This window comes from Labrus mixtus, chromosome 6 (genome assembly GCF_963584025.1).
Source record: "Labrus mixtus chromosome 6, fLabMix1.1, whole genome shotgun sequence".
Taxonomy (NCBI): Eukaryota; Metazoa; Chordata; class Actinopteri; order Labriformes; family Labridae; genus Labrus; species Labrus mixtus.
In genome coordinates, this window is record NC_083617.1 from 109,887 (window position 1) to 137,820 (window position 27,934).

The window sequence follows — 27,934 nt, forward strand, 5'->3', positions numbered from 1 at the left end:
ACATAGTGATACATTCACACAGTTATAGTCACACAGTCACACAGATATACAGTCACACAGTTACAGTCACACAGTGATACAGTCACACAGGTATACAGTCACACAGTGATACAGTCACAGAGATATACAGTCACACAGTTACAGTCACACAGATATACAGTCACACAGTGATACAGTCACACAGATATACAGTCACACAGTTACAGTCACACAGTGATACAGTCACACAGATATACAGTCACACAGTTACAGTCACACAGTGATACAGTCACACAGATATACAGTCACACGGTGATACAGTCACACAGTCACTCATTTACAGTCACACAGTGATAAAGTCACACAGTTATAGTCACACAGTGATACAGTCACACAGATATACAGTCACACGGTGATACAGTCACACAGTCACTCAGTTACAGTCACATAGTGATACAGTCACATAGATATACAGTCACACAGTTACAGTCACACAGTGATACAGTCACACAGATATACAGTCACACAGATATACAGTCACACAGTTACAGTCACACAGTGATACAGTCACAGTTACAGTCACACAGTCACACAGTGATACAGTCACACAGTTACAGTCACACAGTGATACAGTCACACAGTTATAGTCACACAGTCACACAGTGATACAGGTATACAGTGATACAGTCACACAGTGATACAGGTATACAGTCACACAGTTACAGTCACACAGTGATACAGTCACACAGTTATAGTCACACAGTCACACAGTGATACAGTCACACAGATATACAGTCACACAGTGATGCAGATATACAGTCACACAGTGATACAGGTATACAGTCACACAGGTATACAGTCACAGTGATACAGTCACACAGATATACAGTCACACAGTTACAGTCACACAGATATACAGTCACACAGTGATACAGTCACACAGATATACAGTCACACAGTTACAGTCACACAGTGATAGTCACACAGATATACAGTCACACAGTTACAGTCACACAGTTACAGTCACACAGATATACAGTCACACAGATATATAGTCACACAGTGATACAGTCACACAGTTACAGTCACACAGTGATACAGTCACACAGTTACAGTCACACAGTGATACAGTCACACAGTGATACAGTCACACAGTCACACAGTGATACAGTCACACAGTGATACAGCCACACAGATATACAGTAACACAGTGATACAGTCACACAGTTATACAGTAACACAGTGATACAGTCACACAGTTATACAGTCACACAGATATACAGTCACACACGTATACAGTCACAGTGATACAGTCACACAGATATACAGTCACACAGTGATACAGTCACATAGATATACAGTCACACAGTTACAGTCACACAGTGATACAGTCACACAGATATACAGTCACACAGTTACAGTCACACAGTGATACAGTCACACAGGTATACAGTCACACAGTGATACAGTCACACAGATATGCAGTCACAGTTACAGTCACACAGATATACAGTCACACAGATATACAGTCACACAGTTACAGTCACACAGTGATACAGTCACACAGTTATAGTCACACAGTGATACAGTCACACAGATATACAGTCACACAGTGATACAGTCACACAGTCACAGTCACACAGTTACAGTCACACAGTGATACAGTCACACAGATATACAGTCACACAGTGATACAGTCACATAGATATACAGTCACACAGTTACAGTCACACGGTGATACAGTCACACAGATATACAGTCACACAGTTACAGTCACACAGTGATACAGTCACACAGTTATAGTCACACAGTCACACAGTGATACAGTCACACAGTTACAGTCACACAGTGATACAGTCACACAGATATACAGTCACACAGTGATGCAGATATACAGTCACACAGTGATACAGGTATACAGTCACACAGGTATACAGTCACAGTGATACAGTCACACAGATATACAGTCACACAGATATATAGTCACACAGTGATACAGTCACACAGTTACAGTCACACAGTGATACAGTCACACAGTGATACAGTCACACAGTCACACAGTGATACAGTCACACAGTGATACAGCCACACAGATATACAGTAACACAGTGATACAGTCACACAGTTATACAGTCACACAGATATACAGTCACACACGTATACAGTCACAGTGATACAGTCACACAGATATACAGTCACACAGTGATACAGTCACATAGATATACAGTCACACAGTTACAGTCACACAGTGATACAGTCACACAGATATACAGTCACACAGTTACAGTCACACAGTGATACAGTCACACAGGTATACAGTCACACAGTGATACAGTCACACAGATATGCAGTCACAGTTACAGTCACACAGATATACAGTCACACAGATATACAGTCACACAGTTACAGTCACACAGTGATACAGTCACACAGTTATAGTCACACAGTGATACAGTCACACAGATATACAGTCACACAGTGATACAGTCACACAGTCACAGTCACACAGTTACAGTCACACAGTGATACAGTCACACAGATATACAGTCACACAGTGATACAGTCACATAGATATACAGTCACACAGTTACAGTCACACGGTGATACAGTCACACAGATATACAGTCACACAGTTACAGTCACACAGTGATACAGTCACACAGTTATAGTCACACAGTCACACAGTGATACAGTCACACAGTTACAGTCACACAGTGATACAGTCACACAGATATACAGTCACACAGTGATGCAGATATACAGTCACACAGTGATACAGGTATACAGTCACACAGGTATACAGTCACAGTGATACAGTGACACAGATATACAGTCACACAGTTACAGTCACACAGATATACAGTCACACAGTGATACAGTCACACAGATATACAGTCACACAGTTACAGTCACACAGTGATAGTCACACAGATATACAGTCACACAGTTACAGTCACACAGTTACAGTCACACAGATATACAGTCACACAGATATATAGTCACACAGTGATACAGTCACACAGTTACAGTCACACAGTGATACAGTCACACAGTGATACAGTCACACAGTCACACAGTGATACAGTCACACAGTGATACAGCCACACAGATATACAGTAACACAGTGATACAGTCACACAGTTATACAGTCACACAGATATACAGTCACACACGTATACAGTCACAGTGATACAGTCACACAGATATACAGTCACACAGTGATACAGTCACATAGATATACAGTCACACAGTTACAGTCACACAGTGATACAGTCACACAGATATACAGTCACACAGTTACAGTCACACAGTGATACAGTCACACAGGTATACAGTCACACAGTGATACAGTCACACAGATATGCAGTCACAGTTACAGTCACACAGATATACAGTCACACAGATATACAGTCACACAGTTACAGTCACACAGTGATACAGTCACACAGTTATAGTCACACAGTGATACAGTCACACAGATATACAGTCACACAGTGATACAGTCACACAGTCACAGTCACACAGTTACAGTCACACAGTGATACAGTCACACAGATATACAGTCACACAGTGATACAGTCACATAGATATACAGTCACACAGTTACAGTCACACAGTGATACAGTCACACAGATATACAGTCACACAGTTACAGTCACACAGTGATACAGTCACACAGTTATAGTCACACAGTCACACAGTGATACAGTCACACAGTTACAGTCACACAGTGATACAGTCACACAGTTATAGTCACACAGTCACACAGTGATAGTCACACAGTGATACAGGTATACAGTCACACAGTGATACAGTCACACAGTGATACAGTCACACAGTTATAGTCACACAGTCACACAGTGATACAGTCACACAGCTATACAGTCACACAGTGATTCAGGTATACAGTCACACAGTGATACAGATATACAGTCACACAGTGATACAGGTATACAGTCACACAGTGATACAGGTATACAGTCACACAGATATACAGTCACACAGTGATACAGATATACAGTCACACAGTGATACAGGTATACAGTCACACAGTGATACAGGTATACAGTCACACAGATATACAGTCACACAGTGATACAGATATACAGTCACACAGTGATATAGGTATACAGTCACACAGTGATACAGGTATACAGTCACACAGTTACAGTTACACAGTGATACAGTCACACAGTTATAGTCACACAGTCACACAGTGATATAGTCACACAGTGATACAGTCACACAGTCACTCAGTCACACAGTGATACAGTGACACAGTGATACAGTCACACAGTGATACAGGTATATAGTCATACAGTGACAGGGTTATAGCGATGAAACATTTACAATACATAGACAGCCTTTTGTTCACCTGTTGACTACTGTATATGTGTGTGTGTGTGTGTGTGTGTGTGTGTGTGTGTGTGTGTGTGTGTGTGTGTGTGTCCAGGACCTTAGGATAAATCCTAATCATCAGATGATCCTTCTGTTCTTCCTCAGCAGCAAACATTTTCTTTTTGCTCATTAATTTAGGTGAATAAAATATGAATGTTACCTTTGTTCAGTTGTAGGAGTTAGTGTTCATTTCAAACTGTAACATTCCACATTTAGAAATGTATTGTCTACAATTTATTACTATTTTTTATCTAAAAAACCAGGACACAGGGAAAGAGCACCAGTTATATTTATATATATATATATATATATATATATATATATGACTCTCTGGTTGCATCTTTAGATATATACTATGTCACAGTCAATATAAAGTCCTGTTGATATACTCAGTATAACTTTAAATATGTTTCCACACACAGTATATATTTTACTCCTGAATATAAACAGTACATATACTTTATACAGCCTCGGTATGTAAATGTGCTCTCTGGGTGGCGCTGTCAGCCGGATGCTGAGATCAGCTGATGGAGGAGGAGCTGCTGAATGTGAGCCATCTTCCCCCGGCAGACTGACTCTCAGCCCGGACGGAGACACGGAGACATACCGACAGGATCTCGGAGAGGTTCGGAGAAGAGACCGAGGACAGTCGGGGAGCGAGAGAGAGAGAGAGAGAGAGAGAGAGAGAGCGAGAGAGAGAGCGAGAGAGAGAGAGAGAGAGAGAGAGATGAAGAAGATGAAGATTAAAGGAGTCTTCACAGTTTATGACGGAGGAATAAACGATCTCTGAGCCACGGACAGAGGCTTCACTCTGATACAAAGAAAACAGTGAGCCTGCTGCGGATTAATATCATCAGGAGGACTTTGTCAGCTTGTGAGAAAGACCCGGGATATAACTGTTATTGATCGGTCTGTAGTCCTGTTTGTTTGGTCTGTAGTCCCGATCAATGCTTCATGTAAACAAACCGCTACTCGAGCTAGCTGCAGTTAGCCCGTTAGCTCTGTGCTGCTAGCACGTAACTTTAGATTAATGTATTAAAAAGGAGCGACGATAATCCCAGTTTAGCCAGTCTGTTTGGGTGATGATAATTATTAACCAACTCTAACCTCAGATCATTAACCTGCAGCCGTTGACAGTTTATGTCCGTCTTCATAAGTTTATTAGCAAAATTAGCCTTCCAGCTAACAGCTAGCTGTTTATGTGTAATCGTCTCAGCTTAATGACATTAACTAGTTTATTAATCACAAAACAACAGAGAAACCAAATAGAACTGTGTCTTCAGGGCGTCGAATAGTTTTAGATATGGTGTCATAAATAAATCAACTCTTCGAGGAGGATTAGCATCATCATGCTAACGCTAGCTAGCCGTGAAGTCTGAAAATTGTATTGGAGAGTAAATCCGTCAGCAGTGTCACACACACACACACACACACACACACAGAAACAAACACACACTCGTTTAATACACACACGTTTTAACATACACACGTTATTATTTGTTTAGTTTAATTATATTAAAGTTTCTGAGCATTAGCTCCTGAGTGTTAGCATTGAGCTACAGGTCAGGATGTACTCTTTGATCGATTACTTCATTTAGTTTCTGAAACAGTCTGAGAGCTGGTTCTGCACAGGACCTACTTTTATAAACTTATATTATTCATGGTCTAAGTGTGTTCACAGTGTAGTATGGAGCTGTGAGGCCCAGCAGGAAGCCTCTCCTGTGGCCGCCCCTCCCCCCCTCAGTCTGGACTCACCCCTTCTGTTCCCCCGGACTGTCAGGATCTGTTCCCCCGGACTGTCAGGATCTGTTCCCCCGGACTGTCAGGATCTGTTTGCAGGACTGTCAGGATCTGTTCCGCAGGACTGTCAGGATCTGTTCCCCCGGACTGTCAGGATCTGTTTGCAGGACTGTCAGGATCTGTTCCCCTGGACTGTCAGTATCTGTTTGCAGGACTCTCATACAGGTTCAGACAGGCTGGTCCCGGGGCTGTGAGCCGGTAAACGGTGGATGTGATGGAACTGATGTTCGCCGAGTGGGAGGACGGGGAGAGGTTCTCCTTCGAAGACTCGGACCGGTTTGAGGAGGACTCGCTGTGCTCCTTTATCTCTGAGGCTGAGAGTCTGTGTCAGAATTGGAGGGGCTGGAGGAAGCAATCTGCGGGACCAAATTCCCCTACAGTCAAGATAAAAGGTCAGACAATGAAAACTCACATTACTGTTCATATTCACACACTGCTGACTACACAACATGTATAACACACAGTGTGTGAGGGGTTAAACTGAAGGATACATTCACACACTGCTGACTACACAACATGTATAACACACAGTGTGTGAGGGGTTAAACTGAAGGATACATTCACACACTGCTGACTACACAACATGTATAACACAGTGTGTGAGGGGTTAAACTGAAGGATACATTCACACACTGCTGACTACACAACATGTATAACACACAGTGTGTGAGGGGTTAAACTGAAGGATACATTCACACACTCCTGACGACACAACATGTACTACACAGTGTGTGAGGGGTTACACTGAAGGATAACATTCACACACTCCTGTCTACACAACATGTATAACACTGTGTGAGGGGTTAAACTGAAGGATAACATTCACACACTCCTGACTACACAACATGTATAACACAGTGTGTGAGGGGTTAAACTGAAGGATAACATTCACACACTGCTGACTACACAACATGTTTATCACAGTGTGTGAGGGGTTAAACTGAAGGATAACATTCACACACTGCTGACTACACAACATGTATAACACAGTGTGTGAGGGGTTAAACTGAAGGATACATTCACACACTCCTGACTACACAACATGTATAACACAGTGTGTGAGGGGTTCAACTGAAGGATACATTCACACACTCCTGACTACACAACATGTATAACACAGTGTGTGAGGGGTTCAACTGAAGGATAACATTCACACACTGCTGACTACACAACATGTATAACACAGTGTGTGAGGGGTTAAACTGAAAGATAACATTCACACACTGCTGACTACACAACATGTATAACACACAGTGTGTGAAGGGTTAAACTGAAGGATACATTCACACACTCCTGACTACACAACATGTATAACACAGTGTGTGAAGGGTTAAACTGAAGGATACATTCACACACTGCTGACTACACAACATGTATAACACAGTGTGTGAGGGGTTAAACTGAAGGACCAAAACCAATTCAAACACTACATTAATTATCCTGTGTGTGTGTGTGTGTGTGTGTGTGTGTGTGTGTGTGTGTGTGTGTGTGTGTGTGTGTGTGTGTGTGTGTGATCTTCCTCATACAAAGAAACAGCTGTTGTAGTGACCTCCCTCTGAGCTGAAAGCTGATTGGTTGACAGTTTTCTGTCCCTCGCCTGCAGCAGCCAATCGGGCTGGCAGCATAGACTCTGTTACTACCCAGAATCCCCCTCTGTCTGTGTCTGTAGCACTTCACTGTTCACTGTCAGACTGTGTTAGTGTGTCAATGGGTCACAATACCAGAATTTTAAATGTTTATACGATTCTAGTAAAAATCCTTTCACCTGTTTGTTACCATGGCTACTTAAATAGAAGTCCTTGGCCCTAATATTGACCAATTTATTGTTTTGAATTGACAAGTTGTGGGGGTATATTGAAATGTTTTCATGCAATTTAGACAGTGTTCATGAGTTTTCCTGCATGTAGTTTTTTGACCTTTTTGATACTTTCAATTAAAACAAACATATTATATAATTTAACACATCAATAAAGGATACAACTTGACAACCTTATGTGTTGGTGTGTGCACACACAGTGACAGTATATCACGTGCTGTACACAGCAGCATGCACAGAGAGAAAGATTGTGATTGTGATTGTGACTGATAATGGTGTAGATCATTCGGGCACAGTTTATGATTAACATGTTGAAGTTATAAACACGAGAGGAGAAACTCGCTTTGAAATCAGAAAATTGAAACTATAAACTCTGTAAACTGACTGATCATTAACTCACTGCTCCTCCTTCTCTTCTTCTTCCTGCTCCTCCTCCTCCTGCTCCTCCTTCTCCTCCTCTTCTACCTCCTCCTCCTCCTGCTCCTCCTTCTCCTCTTCGTCTTCTTCCTCCTCCTTCTCCTCCTCTTCTACCTCCTCCTCCTCCTGCTCCTCCTTCTCCTCTTCGTCTTCTTCCTGCTCCTCTTCTTCCTCCTCCTGCTCCTCCTTCTCCTCTTCTTCTTCCTCCTGCTCCTCCTTCTCCTCTTCGTCTTCTTCCTGCTCCTCTTCTTCTTCCTCCTGCTCCTCCTTCTCCTCTTCTTCTTCCTCCTGCTCCTCCTTCTCCTCTTCTTCTTCCTCCTGCTCCTCCTCCTCCTGCTGCTCCTCCTTCTCCTCTTCTTCTTCCTCAGATGGTCAGGTCATCCCTCTGGTGGAACTGTCAGCAAAGCAGGTGGCGTTTCATATCCCATTTGAGGTGGTGGAGAAAGTGTATCCTCCTGTCCCAGAACAGCTGCAGCTCCGCATCGCCTACTGGAGTTTCCCCGAGAATGAGGAGGACATCAGGTGAGACAAATTAAACATAAGGACATCAGGTAGTGTCCTTTCTGTCAGGTAGTTTGATCTACCTCTCTCTCTCTCTCTCTCTCTCTCTACCTGTCTCTACCTGTCTCTGTCTCTGTCTCTCTGTCTCTCTCTCTCTCTCTGTCTCTCTCTCTCTCTACCTCTACCTGTGTCTCTCTCTCTCTCTACCTGTCTCTCTCTCTCTGTCTCTCTCTCTACTTGTCTCTCTCTGTTTCTGTCTCTCTCTCTCTACCTGTCTCTCTGTCTCTCTCTCCACCTGTCTCTGTCTCTCTCTGTCTCTCTCTCTCTCTCTCTTTACCTGTCTCTCTCTGTCTCTCTCTCTCTCTCTCTCTCTCTCTCTCTCTCTCTCTACCTGTCTCTCTTTCGCTCTCTCTACCTGTCTCTCTCTCTCTCTCTCTGTCTCTCTCTCCACCTGTCTCTGTCTCTCTCTGTCTCTCTCTCTCTCTCTTTACCTGTCTCTCTCTGTCTCTCTCTCTCTCTCTCTCTCTCTCTCTCTCTCTCTCTCTCTACCTGTCTCTCTTTCGCTCTCTCTACCTGCTCTCTCTCTCTCTCTCTGTCTCTCTCTCTGTCTCTGTCTCTCTCTCTCTACCTGTCTCTCTTTCGCTCTCTCTACCTGTCTCTCTCTCTCTCTCTACCTCTCTCTCTGTCTCTCTACCTGTCTCTCTTTCACTCTCTCTACCTGTCTCTCTCTCTCTGTCTCTCTCTCTATCTCTACCTGTCTCTCTACCTGTCTCTCTCTCTCTCTCTCTACCTGTCTCTCTGTCTCTCTCTGTCTCTCTCTCTCTCTCTACCTGTCTCTCTCTCTCTCTACCTGTCTCTCTCTCAGGTTGTATTCCTGTCTGGCTAACGGGAGTCCAGATGAGTTCCAGCGTGGCGAGCAGCTGTACAGGATCCGAGCGGTCAAAGATCCTCTTCAGATCGGTCAGTCGTCGTCTAACACAGAAACACGTTATACTCTCGATATGTCACTAAATAACTTTCTCTTTCTCAGGTTTCCACCTGAGTGCGACGGTCGTGTCGAGTCAGGCTGGTCAGTCTAAAGGAGCGTACAACGTGGCGGTCATGTTTGATCGCTGTCGCATCACTTCCTGTAGCTGCACGTGTGGGGCGGGGGCTAAGTGGTGCGCCCATGTGGTGGCATTGTGTCTCTTCAGGATCCATAATGTGAGTAAAGACGCTGACGGTCACACAGATTCACAGACTCCTTCACTGTGGGCGCCTCCATCTTTTATTGCAATAACCAAAGATAAGACGACCAATACCCGCGTGCTCGTGCATGAAGTGTACCGTGCCTGAGCACGGCACGGAGCGGTCACACTGGCCAAACAAACTGGACTTTAGGGTTGAAGCGTGCTTGGGCACGGTACGGACTGCCAGTGTGACCGCGCCCTAAATTCTCTCTTTTAGTTTCCGGGTCACTTGGAGTAACAACCACAGCTGATTGGGGTGTTAGTCATGTTTGTGTGTTCACACCTGATCGTATGTGAGCATGCATGTGTAACCCACACCACCATCTTCTGGCCTGGCGTGATCGTTGTTTACGACTGTTGTTGTGAAATGTTGTCGGCTGAACGCCGAATGTTTGAAAACACAAACAAAAAACATTTCTGTTGTCAGACCAGCGGATCCTGTACATGTGGTCTGAATCTAGACTTAAACTATAGTGTGCGTGTGTGTGTGTGTAGGCGTCGGCGGTGTGTCTCCGGGCTCCGGTCTCTGAGTCTCTGTCTCGGCTGCAGAGGGATCAGCTGCAGAAGTTTGCTCAGTACCTGATCAGTGAGCTTCCTCAGCAGGTAACTCGTTCAGGTGATCAATAAATAAATTTGTGTAATAAACATCAGCGTGTGTTGTTGATTGTGTGTGTTTGTGTAGATTCTGCCCACAGCTCAGCGTCTGCTGGACGAGCTGCTGTCCTCGCAGTCCACGGCCATCAACACCGTGTGTGGAGCGCCAGGTAAAACACCTGAGAGAGACTTACTGTTAGTGTGTGTGTGTGTGTGTGTGTGTGTGTGTGTGTGAGACACAGAGGAAACTTCAGAGGAGATCGTTTTCAGATTTTCAGCAACATTAAGAGCTCCATGCCCGCTTTGATTAGTGTGTGTGTGTGTGTGTGTGTGTGTGTGTGTGTGTGTGTGTGTGTGTGTGTGTGTGTGTGTGTGTGTGTGTGTGTGTGTGTGTGTGTGTGTGTGTGTGTGTGTGTGTGTGTGTGTGTGTGTGTGTGTGTGTGTGTGTGTGTGTGTGTGTGTGTGTGTGTGTGTGTGTGTGTGTGTGTGTGTGTGTGTGTGTGTGTGTGTGTGTGTGTAGACCCTACAGCTGGCCCCTCAGCGTCTGATCAGAGCACCTGGTACCTGGATGAGTCAACCCTCAGCGACAACATCAAAAAGACCCTGCACAAGTTCTGTGGGCCCTCACCTGTCGTCTTCAGGTACACACTCCTTCACAGCACGACGCTCTGTAACACACTCACCTGTCGTCTTCAGGTACACACTCCTTCACAGCACGACGCTCTGTTACACACTCACCTGTCGTCTTCAGGTACACACTCCTTCACAACACGACGCTCTGTAACACACTCACCTGTCGTCTTCAGGTACACACTCCTTCACAGCACGACGCTCTGTTACACACTCACCTGTCGTCTTCAGGTACACACTCCTTCAGGTACACACTCCTTCACAACACGACGCTCTGTAAGACACTCACCTGTCGTCTTCAGGTACACACTCCTTCACAACACGACGCTCTGTAAGACACTCACCTGTCGTCTTCAGGTACACACTCCTTCACAACACGACGCTCTGTAACACACTCACCTGTCGTCTTCAGGTACACACTCCTTCACAGGACGACGCTCTGTAACACACTCACCTGTCGTCTTCAGGTACACACTCCTTCACAGCACGACGCTCTGTTACACACTCACCTGTCGTCTTCAGGTACACACTCCTTCACAGCACGACGCTCTGTAACACACTCACCTGTTGTCTTCAGGTACACACTCCTTCACAACACGACGCTCTGTAACACACTCACCTGTCGTCTTCAGGTACACACTCCTTCACAACACGACGCTCTGTAACACACTCACCTGTCGTCTTCAGGTACACACTCCTTCACAGCACGACGCTCTGTAACACACTCACCTGTCGTCTTCAGGTACACACTCCTTCACAGCACGACGCTCTGTTACACACTCACCTGTCGTCTTCAGGTACACACTCCTTCACAACACGACGCTCTGTAACACACTCACCTGTCGTCTTCAGGTACACACTCCTTCACAGCACGACGCTCTGTTACACACTCACCTGTCGTCTTCAGGTACACACTCCTTCAGGTACACACTCCTTCACAACACGACGCTCTGTAAGACACTCACCTGTCGTCTTCAGGTACACACTCCTTCACAACACGACGCTCTGTAAGACACTCACCTGTCGTCTTCAGGTACACACTCCTTCACAACACGACGCTCTGTAACACACTCACCTGTCGTCTTCAGGTACACACTCCTTCACAGGACGACGCTCTGTAACACACTCACCTGTCGTCTTCAGGTACACACTCCTTCACAGCACGACGCTCTGTTACACACTCACCTGTCGTCTTCAGGTACACACTCCTTCACAGCACGACGCTCTGTAACACACTCACCTGTTGTCTTCAGGTACACACTCCTTCACAACACGACGCTCTGTAACACACTCACCTGTCGTCTTCAGGTACACACTCCTTCACAACACGACGCTCTGTAACACACTCACCTGTCGTCTTCAGGTACACACTCCTTCACAACACGACGCTCTGTAACACACTCACCTGTCGTCTTCAGGTACACACTCCTTCACAACACGACGCTCTGTAACACACTCACCTGTCGTCTTCAGGTACACACTCCTTCACAACACGACGCTCTGTAACACACTCACCTGTCGTCTTCAGGTACACACTCCTTCACAACACGACGCTCTGTAACACACTCACCTGTCGTCTTCAGGTACACACTCCTTCACAGCACGACGCTCTGTTACACACTCACCTGTCGTCTTCAGGTACACACTCCTTCACAACATGACGCTCTGTAACAGACTCACCTGTCGTCTTCAGGTACACACTCCTTCACAACACGACGCTCTGTAACACGTTCACAGTTAACGTCATGTTCTCTCCACAGCGACGTAAACTCCATGTACCTGTCGTCCACCGAGCCGCCTGCTGCAGCTGAGTGGGCGTGTCTTCTGCGACCTCTTAGGGGACGAGAGCCTGAAGGCATCTGGAACCTTCTGTCCATTGTTAGAGAGATGTTCAAGAGACGAGACAGCAACGCCGCCCCGCTGCTCGAGATCCTCACCGAGCAGTGCCTCACCTACGAACAGGTGAGTCCTCACCTGGGATCAGTGATGTCACAACGCTCCTCAGGTGAACGTCTTAACATGTGTGTGTGTGTGTTCAGATCATCAGCTGGTGGTACAGCGTTCGGACGTCAGCGTCTCATAGCAGTGCCAGTGGACACACCGGGCGCAGTAACGGCCAATCAGAGGTGGCGGCTCACGCGTGTGCGAGCATGTGTGATGAGATGGTGGTGCTGTGGAGGCTGGCGGTCCTGGACCCCACCATGAGTCCCTGCAGGTCAGACACAGAGCATTAAGTCATGTGACCTTTGTTCCCTAACCTTCACTAAACGTCACCTGTGTGTCCTCGTCTCTCTCAGGCGCCTCGAGCTGGCGGGGCAGCTGAAGCAGTGGCACCTGAAGGTCATTGAGATCGTAAAGCGAGGGCAGCACAGGAAGTCTCTGGACAAACTGTTCCAGGGGTTTAAACCCGCCGTGGAGTCCTGCTACTTTAACTGGGAGGCGGCCTACCCGCTGGAGGGCATCACCTACTGCAGCGCTGACAAGAAGAGCGCCACCTTCTGCTGGTCCAGAGCAGTGCAGCTACAGAGAGGAGCCAGAGCTGCTGCAGGAGGGGGCGGGGACACGTCAGATGGAGGGGGAGGAGCCAGAGGAGAGGGAGGAGCTGATTTCAAGGGAAGAGGAAGCGTTCACTCCTCCCAGCAGGAAGTGGCCGTGCGTCCCAAAGAGACCATCCTGACCAAGAGGAAGGGTCTGTCTGTCAGCGGAGGGGGGGGGGTGCTGGTTCGGCTGAGTGGCAGTGTATCTCTGTCCCTGGAGGACGGAGGAGGGAAGTGCATGTACAAAGGGCCCGGCTCCTCCTCAGGGGGGAAGCTAAAGATGACTCAGGGAGGAGGGAAGGGGGGGTCAGTGGTTGGAACAGGAGCAGGGGGGGGAGGGGGGGGGAAACACGCCAGCACTAAGCGGAGGACGAGCAGCGAGGACAGTTCTCTGGAGCCCGACCTCGCTGAGCTCAGCCTGGACGACGGCTGCAGTCTGGCTCTGGGTGCTGAGGCGAGCAACACCTTCGAGTTCCTGCCCCCGCCCCCCGAGATGCTGCCCTCCCCCAGCCCGCTGCTCCGAGACTCTCGTAAATACAGCGGGGGTAGCAAAATGTTCGAAGCAAAGCGCGTGAGCCTCGTGTCCGCTGCAGATCCTCCACCCCCCCAACTACCCCCTAAAGACACTGTGCTGGACTCTGCTGAGAAGGAGGCGGAGCTACAGGCTGAGCTGCAGGCTGACACGGTCCAGAACAGAGAAGAAGAAGTAGATTCTGCTGCAGGGAACCAGCCAGCAAGAACCGCTTCAACCAAAACCCCCGCCAAGCCCCCGCAGGGCTGCAGGGAGGCAGGACCTGCAGCAGGAGGAGGTGCTGCAGCAGGAGGAGGAGCAGGAGAAGGACCTGCAGCAGGAGGAGGAGCAGGAGAAGGACCTGCAGCAGCAGGAGGAGCAGGAGAAGGACCTGCAGCAGCAGGAGGAGAACCTGCAGCAGGAGGGGCTGCAGCAGGAGGAGGGGCTGCAGCAGGAGGAGGAGCTGTGGGTGAAGACGACTATCAAGCGTACTACCTGAGCGCTGCCTCAGAAGAAGGAGCAGACAGACAACTGGCTGAAAACCACCAGGAGGAGGAGCCAGACATCTTCGCAGGGATCAAACCGCTGGAGCAGGAGGGACGCATGGAGGTAATGGAGGAGGAGGAGCTTACAGGGTTGGATCTAAGACCATTCGATATGCCCTCCAGATTAACATAACTTATTTTTGTGTGTGTGTGTGTGTGTGTGTGTGTGTGTGTGTGTGTGTGTGTGTGTGTGTGTGTGTGTGTGTGTGTGTGTGTGTGTGTGTGTGTGTGTGTGTGTGTGTGTGTGTGTGTGTGTGTGTGTGTGTGTGTGTGTGTGTGTGTGTGTGTGTGTGTGTGTAGGTGCTGTTTGCGTGTGCTGAGGCCCTCCATGCTCATGGTTACAGTAATGAGGCCTGTCGGCTAGCTGTGGATCTGGCCAAAGATTTGTTAGCAAACCCCCCTGACCTGAAGGTTGAGCAGCCGCAGACAAAGGTACAGACACACCTGTTCTTATATTTCATGATTCTATAATAATATTACCTGATCTTGATATTTTATTATTCAGTCCTAACATCGGAGTAAATGTGTGTTTGTGTTCAGGGGAAGAAGAGCAAAGTGTCGACCAGTCGTCAGACTCAGGTTGCCACCAACACGTTGACTAAAGCCGCCTTCCTGCTGACCGTCCTCAGTGAGAGACTGGAGCTCCACAACCTGGCCTTCAGCACCGGCATGTTCTCCCTGGAGCTGCAGAGACCGCCGGCCTCCACTAAGGCCCTGGAGGTGCGCCTCTGTTTAATATAAATATACATTATATTTTACATTATATATATAAATATATATTATATTTTACATTATATATATAAATATACATTATATATACAGATGAGGATGAAATTATTAGCCCCCCCATGAAAATTTCATTTTTTTCAAAGTATTTCCCAAGTGCTATTAAACAGAGCAAATAATTTTTAACACAGGTTTTTCAAACATCCAAGTTTTATTTTGGATGCTTACATTATTTTACTTTGCACACAGAAACTAAATTATTTCACAAAAACCAAAAACTACCAGGGTCAAAATTATTAGCCCCCCTGATGCTAATAGTCAATTGTGTATCCTTTTTGCTGGATAACAGCCTGCAGTCGTTTGTTGTAGTTTTCAACAAGTCTCTGACACGTCTCCTGAGGAATCCCAGCCCATTCTTCTTTGGCAAATCTCTCAAGCTCCTCCAGATTTGATGGCCTTCTGGCATGGACCTTGGTCTTCAGTTCACCCCACAGATTTTCAATGGGATTCAAGTCAGGGCTTTGTGCAGGCCAGTCAATAATGTTCACTTTGGTCTTCTGGAGGTAGTTCTTCACCAGGAGTGACGTATGCTTTGGGTCGTTGTCGTGTTGGAAGACAAAGCGACGACCCAGACCCAGTTTTGCTGCTGACTGCTTGAGGTTTTCTTTCAAAATCTTCACATATCCTTCTTTCTTCATGATTCCTTCCACTTTGACGAGATTCCCAGTTCCAGACGCACTGAAACATCCCCACAGCATAATACTCCCACCACCGTGTTTCACTGTGGGGACCGTGTTCTTTGGGTTATACGCCTCTCCCTTCTTTCTCCAAACATAAGCAATGTCTCTATGGCCAAAGAGCTCTAATTTCGTCTCATCTGACCAAAGGATGCATAATATTTCTCCAGGTTGTCCTTAGCATACTTCAGTCTGACTTGAAGGTGTCTCTTCTGCAGAAGTGGAGTTTTTCTTGGTCTGCAACCTCGCAGTCCATTCCTGTGCAGAGCTCTAGTGACTGTCTTCTTTGAGACTACAATTCCCGACTTGGCTAAGTCATTCACTAGTGTCTTGGCAGTTGTTCTGGGGTCTTTAGACACATCTCTCACTAGTTTTCTTTCCAGAGTCTTTGAAATCTTTCGCTTCCTACCTCTGCCAGGCTTGTTCTGTACTGTGTGGCTCTCTTTGAATTTCTTGATGATACTTCTCACTCCAGTTCTTGACACTTGGAAACGCTGTGATAACTTTGTATATCCTTCTCCTGCTTTGTGAGCATCAACAATTCTTTTTCTCAAGTCTAAACTGATTTCTGTTGTTTTTGGCATGATGCTTTCTCAAGTGACAGCTCAAACCCTTACTGACTGTGTGTAAATTGGGAGATAACCCTCAATTTTAACTTGATTTTACAAGCTTTGAGCATTACAAAGTTAAAGCACATCATTGCACAACTGTGGTTTGTGCTATGGCTCAAGAAAAAGGTCAGTTCTTAAGGGGGCTAATATTTTTGACCCTGGTAGTTTTTGGTTTTTGTGAAATAATTTTGTTTCTGTGTGCAAAGTAAAATAATGTAAGCATCCAAAATAAAACTTGGATGTTTGAAAAAGCTGTGTTATTTGCTCTGTTTAATAGCACTTGGGAAATACTTACCATAGGGGGGCTAATAATTTCGTCCTCATGTGTATAAATATACATTATATATATATTATATTTTACATTATATATATTTATGTGTAAGCACTCTTACCCTCTGTCTCTCTCTTTGTGGTTCAGGTGAAACTGGCCTATCAGGAGTCAGAGGTGGTGTCTCTACTGAAGAAGATCCCTCTGGGATTGGTGGAGATGTCCGCCATCAGAGAGCGAGCAGAGCAGCTCAGAGACGGAAACTTCTGTGATTACAGACCTGTGCTGCCGCTCATGTTAGCAAGCTTCATCTTTGACGTGCTGTGCACCCCAGGTAAGCACCGAGTCTGTGGCATTCACCTGTACAGGTCCAGTTCAGGCTTTTACCCACACGCTGTGCACATCCTCACAAACACTGATACAAGCTGCAGTCTGCACATGAACAGCAGGGGGCAGCGCAGAGTGAACACAGCAGAAAGTCTTAGAGACAAACTGATGAGGTGTACGATGAGTCAGAATATCTGAGACGTCGTGGAAATGTTAAAACACAGATGTTGCTTGTGAGGAGTTTATCTGCGACTTGAAATATAAAACATTTAAACTTTACAAATTAACATCTCTTTGACTTTTCTCCATATTGTTTGTGCAGTCGTGTCCCCAACGGGCTCCCGTCCACCGAGCCGCAACCGCAACAACGAGATGCCGGGTGACGAGGAGCTGGGCTTCGAGGCCGCCGTCGCTGCTCTTGGTACATTGTGTGTTTGTCTCACCTGTACCTGTGTGTGTGTGAGTGTTTGTTTGTCTGTCTCACCTATACTTGTGTGTGTGTGTGTGTGTGTGTGTACAGGTATGAAGACCACGGTGAGTGAGGCGGAGCATCCTCTGCTGTGTGAGGGGACTCGGAGGGTGAAAGGTGACCTGGCACTGGCTCTGATGATCACCTACAAGGATGACCAGAGCAAACTAAAGAAGGTAACACAAAACAGAGACTTCCTGTGATGTCATCACATTGATCAATGTCTTCCTGTGATGTCACAACTCTGATCAATGACTTCCTGTGATGTCACAACTCTGATCAATGACTTCCTGTGATGTCATCACATTGATCAATGTCTTCCTGTGATGTCACAACTCTGATCAATGACTTCCTGTGATGTCATCACATTGATCAATGTCTTCCTGTGATGTCAGGGTTTAATGTTTTTCCATGAAGAGACCTATGTGCAAGTTAAACAGACAAACATCAAACAGAAGAAGAAGATATACACGCACACATCCTCAAAAACATTTTCTTTGATTAAAATAAACACTTTGTACACCCCCCCCCCAGATCCTGGACAAACTGTTGGACCGGGAGAGTCAGACTCACAAACCTCAGACTCTGAGCTCTTTTTACTCGAGTAAACCTGCTACAGGAAGTCAGCGCAGCCCGTCCAAACACAACAACACTAGCAGCCACGGCGGGGTAGGCGGGGCCACAGGGGGGGTCTCTAAACACGCCCCCACCTCCTCCTCTGCCGCCCCTGTAGCTGCCACCTCCTCCTCCTCTGCTGCGACTCTGACTGGAGAGGAGGTCTCTCACCAAGACCTGAACCCAGGACAGACCAGTTCAACTGGAGAGACAGGTGAGACGCACACACACACTGGATCATTTAAACTACAGATCATGATATCTTAATAATAATCAGAAGAATAAAACCAAATTTACACAAAGTCAACCTCGTATAAACGTGTTCTGTCAGGGATTCTCAGACAGAGTGATACCTCCTGTTTCTGTCCTCTCTCTGCAGTATCAGATGGAGCTCCGCCCACTGAGCAGCAGACTGAAACAGCTCCGTTCAAACTGGAAACCACAGTTCCCAGTCGGCTGGCTTTGGGAGCTCGCTGTGGCTCCAGTCAGCGCTGCTGGGGCTCACCTGTCCGTCAGAAGAAGAAACACACAGGTGAGAATAACACAGTCATATATTTATCCTAACCTGAGTTCCTGCCACTCTACTGAAACTGCACTACTGTCAGTAACAGAATCGCTACGAGCTGCCAGAGCTGCGGGTCAGTCCTCAGTTCTATTACTGCTAGACCTGTCTGCTGCCTTTGACACAGTCAACCATCAAATCCTCCTATCCACGCTCTCTGAACATCTCAGGATCTGCCCTCTGCTGGTTCGTGTCCTACCTCTCTGGGCGATCCTTTAGAGTGTCGTGGAAGGGAGAAGTGTCTAAAGTGCACAGCTTATCCACAGGGGTACCTCAAGGGTCAGTGCTTGGAGTGCACTGATTAGAGCTCTCAAGAACTGCCCTCAATGTTGTGCTTTGCCTCTGGTCACTTCCTGTCAGCACCTGTGTGTCCAATCAGACTCAAAGCTGATCGTTTGCTCTTACTGACATTGTTCCCTTTTTTCTAGATCCTTGCTTGTGTTGTTCTTACTCTCTGATGTACGTCGCTTTGGATAAAAGAGTCTGCAGAGTGAATTGTAGAATTGTAGTGATTGTAGTGATTGAGCATCAAAAAGTACAGAAGCTTTTAAGAACTTCACCTGTTTCATTAGACAGGTGTGAACGAGATGAATGAACACATTATACATTTCTGACTACATTTCCTTCTGGACAGGAAGTCAGAGCAGCAGAGTAACGGACAGGAAACAGTGCCAATGTTGTTGTACAGTTTAGACAGGTTGCAAAGTTTGTCTGCAACCTTTGATGAATAATTTATACGATGTCAGGTGTGCAGGACTTAGTTTTTTGTTGCCATGGTAACAAACAGGTATTGATATTGTTTAATTTTTACTAGAATCATATCAAATCAGAAACCTGCTAGATTATTTCAGACTGTACACCTGACTGTGACGTGAACATTGTGAACAGCTGATGTGTCATGTGTTCAGGTATGGCGAGCATCGACAGCAGCGCTCCAGAGACGACCTCGGACAGCTCCCCCACCCTCAGTCGCCGCCCACTCAGGGGAGGCTGGGCAGCTACATCATGGGGGCGGGGCCAAGACAGTGACAGCATCAGCAGCTCGTCGTCTGATTCCCTGGGCTCCTCCTCCTCCAGTGGCTCTCGTAGGGCAGGGGGCGGAGCCAGAGCCAAGAGCACTGACACCAGCAGGTAAACATGTTGACTAACATCATCAGCAACTCCTGCTGATAAAATGTCCAACTTTACAGCTGCAGTTCCTCCAGTGTCCACTAGAGTCTGTCTCCTGCAGTGAGTCAGTCCCCATAGAGCTCTATGTTAAAATGTCCATGTTTACAGCTGCAGTTCCTCCTCTCAGTGTTTGTCCTGAGGAATATAAACACCTTAGCTCTTCTTGTCTTTCTTTGTCTGAAGATTTTTCTTCTCGTCTCACATCTTTGTGTCTTCAGATATAAGGGGCGCCGTCCTGAGTGCCACGCCCCCCACGTGCCTAACCAACCGTCTGAGGCTGCGGCTCATTTTTACTTTGAGCTGGCGAAGACGGTTCTGATCAAAGCAGGCGGGAACTCGTCCACGTCCATCTTCACTCAGCCGTCAGCCAGCGGGGGTCACCAGGGGCCGCACAGGAACCTGCACCTGTGCGCCTTCGAGATTGGACTGTACGCACTCGGACTCCATAACTTTGTGTCCCCCAACTGGCTGAGCCGGACGTACTCTTCCCACGTGTCGTGGATCACAGGTGAGGTGGGGGCTGAATTGGGGGGGGGGGGGGGGGGGTTGGTGGTCAGTTCTGTATTACCTGTGTCCTCTGACTCACTTCCTGTCTCAGGTCAGGCCATGGAAATTGGCAGTGCGGCTCTTAACATCCTGGTGGAGTGTTGGGATGGTCACCTGACCCCCCCTGAGGTGGCGTCTCTTGCCGACCGAGCGTCCCGAGCCAGAGACCCCAACATGGTACGGGCAGCTGCTGAGCTCGCCCTCAGCTGCCTGCCCCACGCCCACGCCCTGAACCCCAACGAGATCCAGAGGGCGCTTGTGCAGTGCAAGGAGCAGGTACCAGGATGTTAGCTCTTAAAGCTGCTGGAAAAGGAACCAGTGGGTTTAATCTTAATGAACTTTTCCATCACCCTGCAGGACAACCTGATGCTGGAGAAGGCGTGCATGGCAGTGGAGGAGGCGGCCAAAGGGGGCGGAGTCTACCCTGAGGTCCTGTTTGAGGTGGCCCATCAGTGGTACTGGCTGTATGAGCAGTCGATGGGAGGGGGCTCGGGTCAGCAGAGGGAGACATCCGGACGCTGCGGGGCCAATGGGGGCCCAGGCAGGAGACCCGTGGAGTCCAGCTGTGGGGTCATCGAAGTGGGGGCCAACATGGAATCAGGGGGGTTGGCGACAGTGACGGCGTCGGTAACTGCGGCGGCAGTCGTCCCCGTCATCTCGGTGGGGTCCACCATCTATCAGTCTCACCCCCTCCCTGTTCAGGCCTTGGCCCACCCCCACAGCGCGGGCCTCCACCCCTACACCACCATCCAGGCCCACCTCCCCACCGTCTGCACCCCCCAGTACCTGGGACACCCGCTGCAGCACGTCCCCCGCCCCGCCGTCTTCCCCGTGTCGGGGGCTGCCTACCCTCAGGTCAGAGCTCAAACACTCGGGATTATGGGAAATTTGTTATTTATTAATTTCCTTTTTTTTTTTTAGAGAGAAGCCAGAAAACTAGTTTCTGTTTTCACTCTGATCTGAGGAAGAGTTTAATCAGCTGATCTGAAGAACAGTTTAATCAGCTGATCTGAAGAAGAGTTTAATCAGCTGATCTGAAGAAGAGTTTAATCAGCTGATCTGAAGAACAGTTTAATCAGCTGATCTGAAGAAGAGTTTAATCAGCTGATCTGAAGAAGAGTTTAATCAGCTGATCTGAAGAACAGTTTAATCAGCTGATCTGAAGAGTTTAATCAGCTGATCTGAAGAAGAGTTTAATCAGCTGATCTGAAGAACAGTTTAATCAGCTTATCTGAGGAACAGTTTAATCAGCTGATCTGAAGAAGAGTTTAATCAGCTGATCTGAAGAACAGTTTAATCAGCTTATCTTTTGTCATATTGTTTAGTAACCTTTATTAAACTCCTTCCTGTGAACAGGGGATGCACCCGGCCTTCATTGGGGCTCAGTATCCATTCTCGGTGGCTGCAGGTCCTCAGCCCCCCCTCGCAGCCACAGCCGTGACGTTCCCCGGTGTCCCTGTCCCGTCCATGACGCAGATCGCCGTCCACCCGTATCACACGGAGACTGGGCTGCCGCTCAGCACCACTGTGGCAGGTCAGCATGAAACTCCATGTGTGATATATACTTTATGCTGTCTCACCTTTATAAAGGTTCATAATATGATGACATGTCCCCTCAGTGGGCAGCGTGCACTCTGGTCCCGCCCTCCAGGCCCTGCCCTCGCTCTCCTCTCAACCCGCCCCATTGGTCAGCACGGCGTTCCCATCAGAGGACGACCAGCACAGCCAGCCAATCAGCCAGCAGGGCCTGCACTACCTGCACTCTGCATACAGAGTCGGTGAGTACCTGAACCACACACAGTACCTGAACCACCCACAGTACCTAAACCACACACAGTACCTGAACCACACACAGTACCTGAATTACCCACAGTACCTGAACCACACACAGTACCTGAACCACACACAGTACCTGAACCACCCACAGTACCTGAACCACACACAGTACCTGAACCACACACAGTACCTGAACTACCCACAGTACCTGAACTACCCGCAGTACCTGAACCACACACAGTACCTGAACCACCCACAGTACCTGAACCACCCACAGTACCTGAACTACCCACAGTACCTGAACTACCCACAGTACCTGAACCACACACAGTACCTGAACCACCCACAGTACCTGAACTACACACAGTACCTGAACCACACACAGTACCTGAACCACACACAGTACCTGAACCACACACAGTACCTGAACTACACACAGTACCTGAACCACACACAGTACCTGAACTACCCACAGTACCTGAACCACACACAGTACATGAAACAAACACAGTACCTGAACTACACACAGTACCTGAACCACACATAGTACCTGAACTACCCACAGTACCTGAACCACACACAGTACCTGAACTACACACAGTACCTGAACTACCCACAGTACCTGAACCACACACAGTACCTGAACCACACACAGTACCTGAACCACACACAGTACTACACACAGTACCTGAACTACACACAGTACCTGAACTACCCACAGTACCTGAACTACACACAGTACCTGAACTACCCACAGTACCTGAACCACACACAGTACCTGAACTACACATAGTACCTGAACTACCCACAGTACCTGAACCTGAACTACACACAGTACCTGAACTACACACAGTACCTGAACCACACACAGTACCTGAACTACACACAGTACCTGAACTACACACAGTACCTGAACCACACACAGTACCTGAACCACACACAGTACTACACACAGTACTTGAACCACACACAGTACCTGAACTACACATAGTACCTGAACTACCCACAGTACCTGAACTACACACAGTACCTGAACTACACACAGTACCTGAACCACCCACAGTACCTGAACCACACACAGTACCTGAACTACACATAGTACCTGAACTACACACAGTACCTGAACTACACATAGTACCTGAACTACCCACAGTACCTGAACCTGAACTACACACAGTACCTGAACTACACACAGTACCTGAACCACACACAGTACCTGAACCACACACAGTACTACACACAGTACCTGAACCACACACAGTACCTGAACTACACACAGTACCTGAACCACACACAGTACCTGAACCACACATAGTACCTGAACTACACACAGTACCTGAACTACACACAGTACCTGAACTACCCACAGTACCTGAACTACCCACAGTACCTGAACCACACACAGTACCTGAACTACACACAGTACCTGAACCACACACAGTACTACACACAGTACCTGAACTACACACAGTACCTGAACCACACACAGTACCTGAACTACACACAGTACCTGAACCACACATAGTACCTGAACCACCCACAGTACCTGAACTACACACAGTACCTGAAATACACACAGTACTACACACAGTACCTGAACCACACACAGTACCTGAACTACACACAGTACCTGAACCACACACAGTACCTGAACCACACACAGTACCTGAACCACACACAGTACCTGAACCACACACAGTACCTGAACTACACATAGTACCTGAACTACACACAGTACCTGAACTACACACAGTACCTGAACTACCCACAGTACCTGAACCACACACAGTACCTGAACTACACACAGTACCTGAACCACACACAGTACTACACACAGTACCTGAACTACACACAGTACCTGAACCACACACAGTACCTGAACCACACACAGTACCTGAACCACACACAGTACCTGAACTACACACAGTACCTGAACCACACACAGTACCTGAACTACACACAGTACCTGAACCACACACAGTACCTGAACCACCCACAGTACCTGAACTACACACAGTACCTGAACTACACACAGTACTACACACAGTACCTGAACCACACACAGTACCTGAACTACACACAGTACCTGAACTACCCACAGTACCTGAACTACACACAGTACCTGAACCACACACAGTACCTGAACTACACATAATACCTGAACCACCCACAGTACCTGAACTACACACAGTACCTGAACTACACACAGTACCTGAACCACCCACAGTACCTGAACTACACACAGTACCTGAACTACACACAGTACCTGAACCACCCACAGTACCTTAACTACACACAGTACCTGAACTACCCACAGTACCTGAACTACCCACAGTACCTGAACTACACACAGTACCTGAACTACACACAGTACATGTAGAACTGTGTTAGTGTGTAACTCTAAGCCTGGGTGCATAAATCAGCTCAAAGTAAATATGTGTGTGTATAACAGTGTGTAGTAAAGTGTATAAAAACGTGTGTGTGTGTAGGCATGCTTGCTCTGGAGATGTTGGGCAGACGAGCTCACAACGATCATCCAAACAACTTTTCCAGGAGCCCCCCCTACACCGAGGATGTCAAGTGGCTACTGGGGCTCGCTGCACGACTCGGTGAGACAAGACAGGACTCGATGGAAGATTCAGTTATTATTCAGTTTATACAACTTTAAACGTCATGTTTGTAAAACATCTGTGTCCTCTGTCCTTGTGTCCTCTGTCCTCTCTCGTTCCTTGTATCCTCTGTCCTTGTGTCCTCTGTCCTCTCTCTGTCCTTGTGTCCTCTCTCTGCTTGTGTCCTCTCTCTGTCCTCTGTCCTCTCTTGTTCCTTGTATCCTGTGTCCTCTGTCCTCTCTCGTTCCTTGTATCCTGTGTCCTCTGTCCTCTCTCGTTCCTTGTATCCTGTGTCCTCTGTCCTCTCTCTGTCCTTGTGTCCTCTCTGTCCTTGTGTCCTCTGTCCCCTCTCTGTCCTTGTGTCCTCTGTCCTCTCTCTTTCGTTGTGTCCTCTGTCCTCTCTCTTTCCTTGTATCCTGTGTCCTCTGTCCTTGTGTCCTCTCCTCAGGAGTGAACTATGTGTATCAGTTCTGTGTGGGAGCAGCTAAAGGCGTCCTGAGTCCGTTCGTCCTGCAGGAGATCATCATGGAGGCTCTGCAGAGGCTAAACCCCGCCCACATCCACGCCCACCTGAGAACACCTGCTTTCCACCAGCTGGTGCAGCGCTGCCAGCAGGCCTACCTGCAGGTAACAAAACGCTTCTACACACAGGTATCAGATATCCCGACATGCAGGGACAGGTGAGGCTGTCAGAGGAACCAGGTGAGAACAGTGATGTTGGCGTGGTAACAGAACACGATCGTCTCTCACCTGGCCTGGGACGGTCTCTGGAGGGGAGATCAGCCAGTTTGTGATAAATCAGAACCATGTGACAGTCAGCAGATTCAACTACATGCTCTCTCTCTCTCTCTCTCCCCCCCCCTGTCTCCTCCCCCCTCAGTACATACACCATCGACTGATTCACTTGACGCCTGCAGACTACGACGACTTTGTGAACATCATCCGCAGCGCCCGGGGGGCGTTCTGTCTGACGCCGGTGGGAATGATGCAGTTTAACGACGTCCTGCAGAACCTGAAGAGAGGGAAGCAGACCAAGGAGCTGTGGCAGAGGATCAGCCTGGAGATGGCCACCTTCTCTCCCTGAGGGGGTGGGGCTTCTCTCCCAGAGGGGAGGGGCTTCTCACTGCAAGTAACATCAAAGGGGCAGGGGGAGGGGCTCCAAGACTGTTTCTACCCCATACACTCAAGATCTATCAGGATCCTTGATTTTAGATCGCACACAGGAAGTACAATCAGACCCCGCCCCCTTTTGTTCAGTATGTCTGTGGACTAGTGTGTGTGTGTGGGGAGGGGGCTGTGACCTCCATTCTTCCCTAGTCTCCTTCCTTGTCACCCCATCCCCAACATTTGAGGACCTCCTGTTTTTGGTTTGACCTTTTGATACTAAAGAACCTGAAGAGGAAGAGGAAGAGGAGGAAGAAGAAGAGGAGGAGGAGGAGGAGGAAGAGGAGGATGAGGAAGAAGAGGAGGAGGAGGAGGAGGAAGAGGAGGAGGAGGAGGAGGAGGAGGAGGAGGAGGGGGGGATATTGTTGTTGTTTTTGGGATCCGTCTTTACATTTCAACCTAAAAATCCCAGACCAGCCGGCCCCTCAGGATCTAGGACTCAGTGAACACCACCTGGATCAGACTCCTTCAGTTGGATCTGGATCTGGACCAGACTGCAGGTGACCATGATCAGGTTTTCGACCTCCTGAAGAAGAACATGAAGAGAGTTTGTGTGAACTCCTGCACGTTGACAACGTGTGGTCAGCATGCAGGAGTTTAATCATTCAAAATAAATAACTCAACATCGGGTGTGTAGGACTTTGATTTGTGTTGCCATGGTAACACGCCTGTAACGAAATAGTTTCAGAGTTTGATTTCTGGTTTTGAGACGACATGAGGATTGAAAACCTTCAAACAGGAAGTGAAGAAGATCTTCAGTCACAACAAGTTCCTGTTTCTTCCTGGTTCAGGAGAGGAGGGTCTAACCGAGGGGCCGCTGGATCCGTTCTCACTCCTGAATTTGAAGTCTGGAGGGTGAGTTCACACCTGGTCCTGGTCTTGGTCTGTACTTGTTTCACAGTCATAGCCCCCCCCCCCCCGGAGTTGTTTTAGACCATGGTGCTGTTATCAACACGTCAACGCTCCATCCATCCTGGCAGCTCAGTGGTTCTGGACTCTGATTGGACGTCACAGGTGAAGGTGTGACCTTGCAGGTGAAGGCGTGTAGAAAAAAGTTGTGTGATATTTTTGTATTCTTTAAAGTGTAGCTCCATTAAAAGTTCTATGTGATTGAAAAGAATAAAAAAAATCTGAGCAATACTAAAGTGTAGAGTTTACTTAATAAAGACGTTAAAACACTGACGCGTCCGAGTCCTCTGTCCCATCTCATCCAAAAGATCGGTTACCATGGTAACTCTGAGGACTATGAGGGGGTCGATCACCATGGTAACACCTGAGCAGTATTATGAAAAGATTTCAAAGAAAGAACACAGATTAATTTAATCAAAGTAAATAAACGAGCAGAGATACACCATTTACACCACCAGGTGGCGGTGGATCCCAACATGTACGAATTA

General features: G+C 47.6%; 1 protein-coding gene across 1 annotated transcript; it reads left to right on the forward strand.

The window, feature by feature from the left end:
• Positions 1 to 4,935: 4,935 nt before the first annotated feature.
• zswim8 (zinc finger, SWIM-type containing 8) lies at positions 4,936 to 27,716 on the forward strand. The gene is made up of 26 exons (XM_061039365.1): positions 4,936 to 6,569; positions 8,779 to 8,932; positions 9,777 to 9,871; positions 9,942 to 10,114; positions 10,636 to 10,743; positions 10,823 to 10,904; positions 11,255 to 11,375; positions 13,125 to 13,326; positions 13,404 to 13,579; positions 13,662 to 15,021; positions 15,258 to 15,389; positions 15,498 to 15,677; positions 17,450 to 17,633; positions 17,949 to 18,047; positions 18,147 to 18,271; positions 18,630 to 18,924; positions 19,090 to 19,242; positions 20,181 to 20,403; positions 20,661 to 20,950; positions 21,041 to 21,264; positions 21,346 to 21,843; positions 22,345 to 22,522; positions 22,608 to 22,766; positions 25,254 to 25,373; positions 25,822 to 26,000; positions 26,254 to 27,716. Exons 1-26 carry the CDS (start codon positions 6,392 to 6,394, stop codon positions 26,455 to 26,457), a joined length of 5,892 nt encoding a protein of 1,963 aa, XP_060895348.1. The 5' UTR covers positions 4,936 to 6,391; the 3' UTR covers positions 26,458 to 27,716.
• The last annotated feature ends 218 nt before the right edge of the window (positions 27,717 to 27,934 follow it).

What these genes read in the sequence shown, in the direction of transcription:
- zswim8 (XM_061039365.1), top strand. Translation starts at nt 6,392, where the DNA reads ATGGAACTGATGTTCGCCGAGTGGGAGGACGGGGAGAGGTTCTCCTTC. An exon ending in GAGAATGAGGAGGACATCAG is followed by an intron (nt 8,933 to 9,776) that starts GTGAGACAAATT and finishes TCTCTCTCTCAG; the next exon opens with GTTGTATTCCTGTCTGGCTA. An exon ending in GGGGCTCGCTGCACGACTCG is followed by an intron (nt 25,374 to 25,821) that starts GTGAGACAAGAC and finishes TCCTCTCCTCAG; the next exon opens with GAGTGAACTATGTGTATCAG.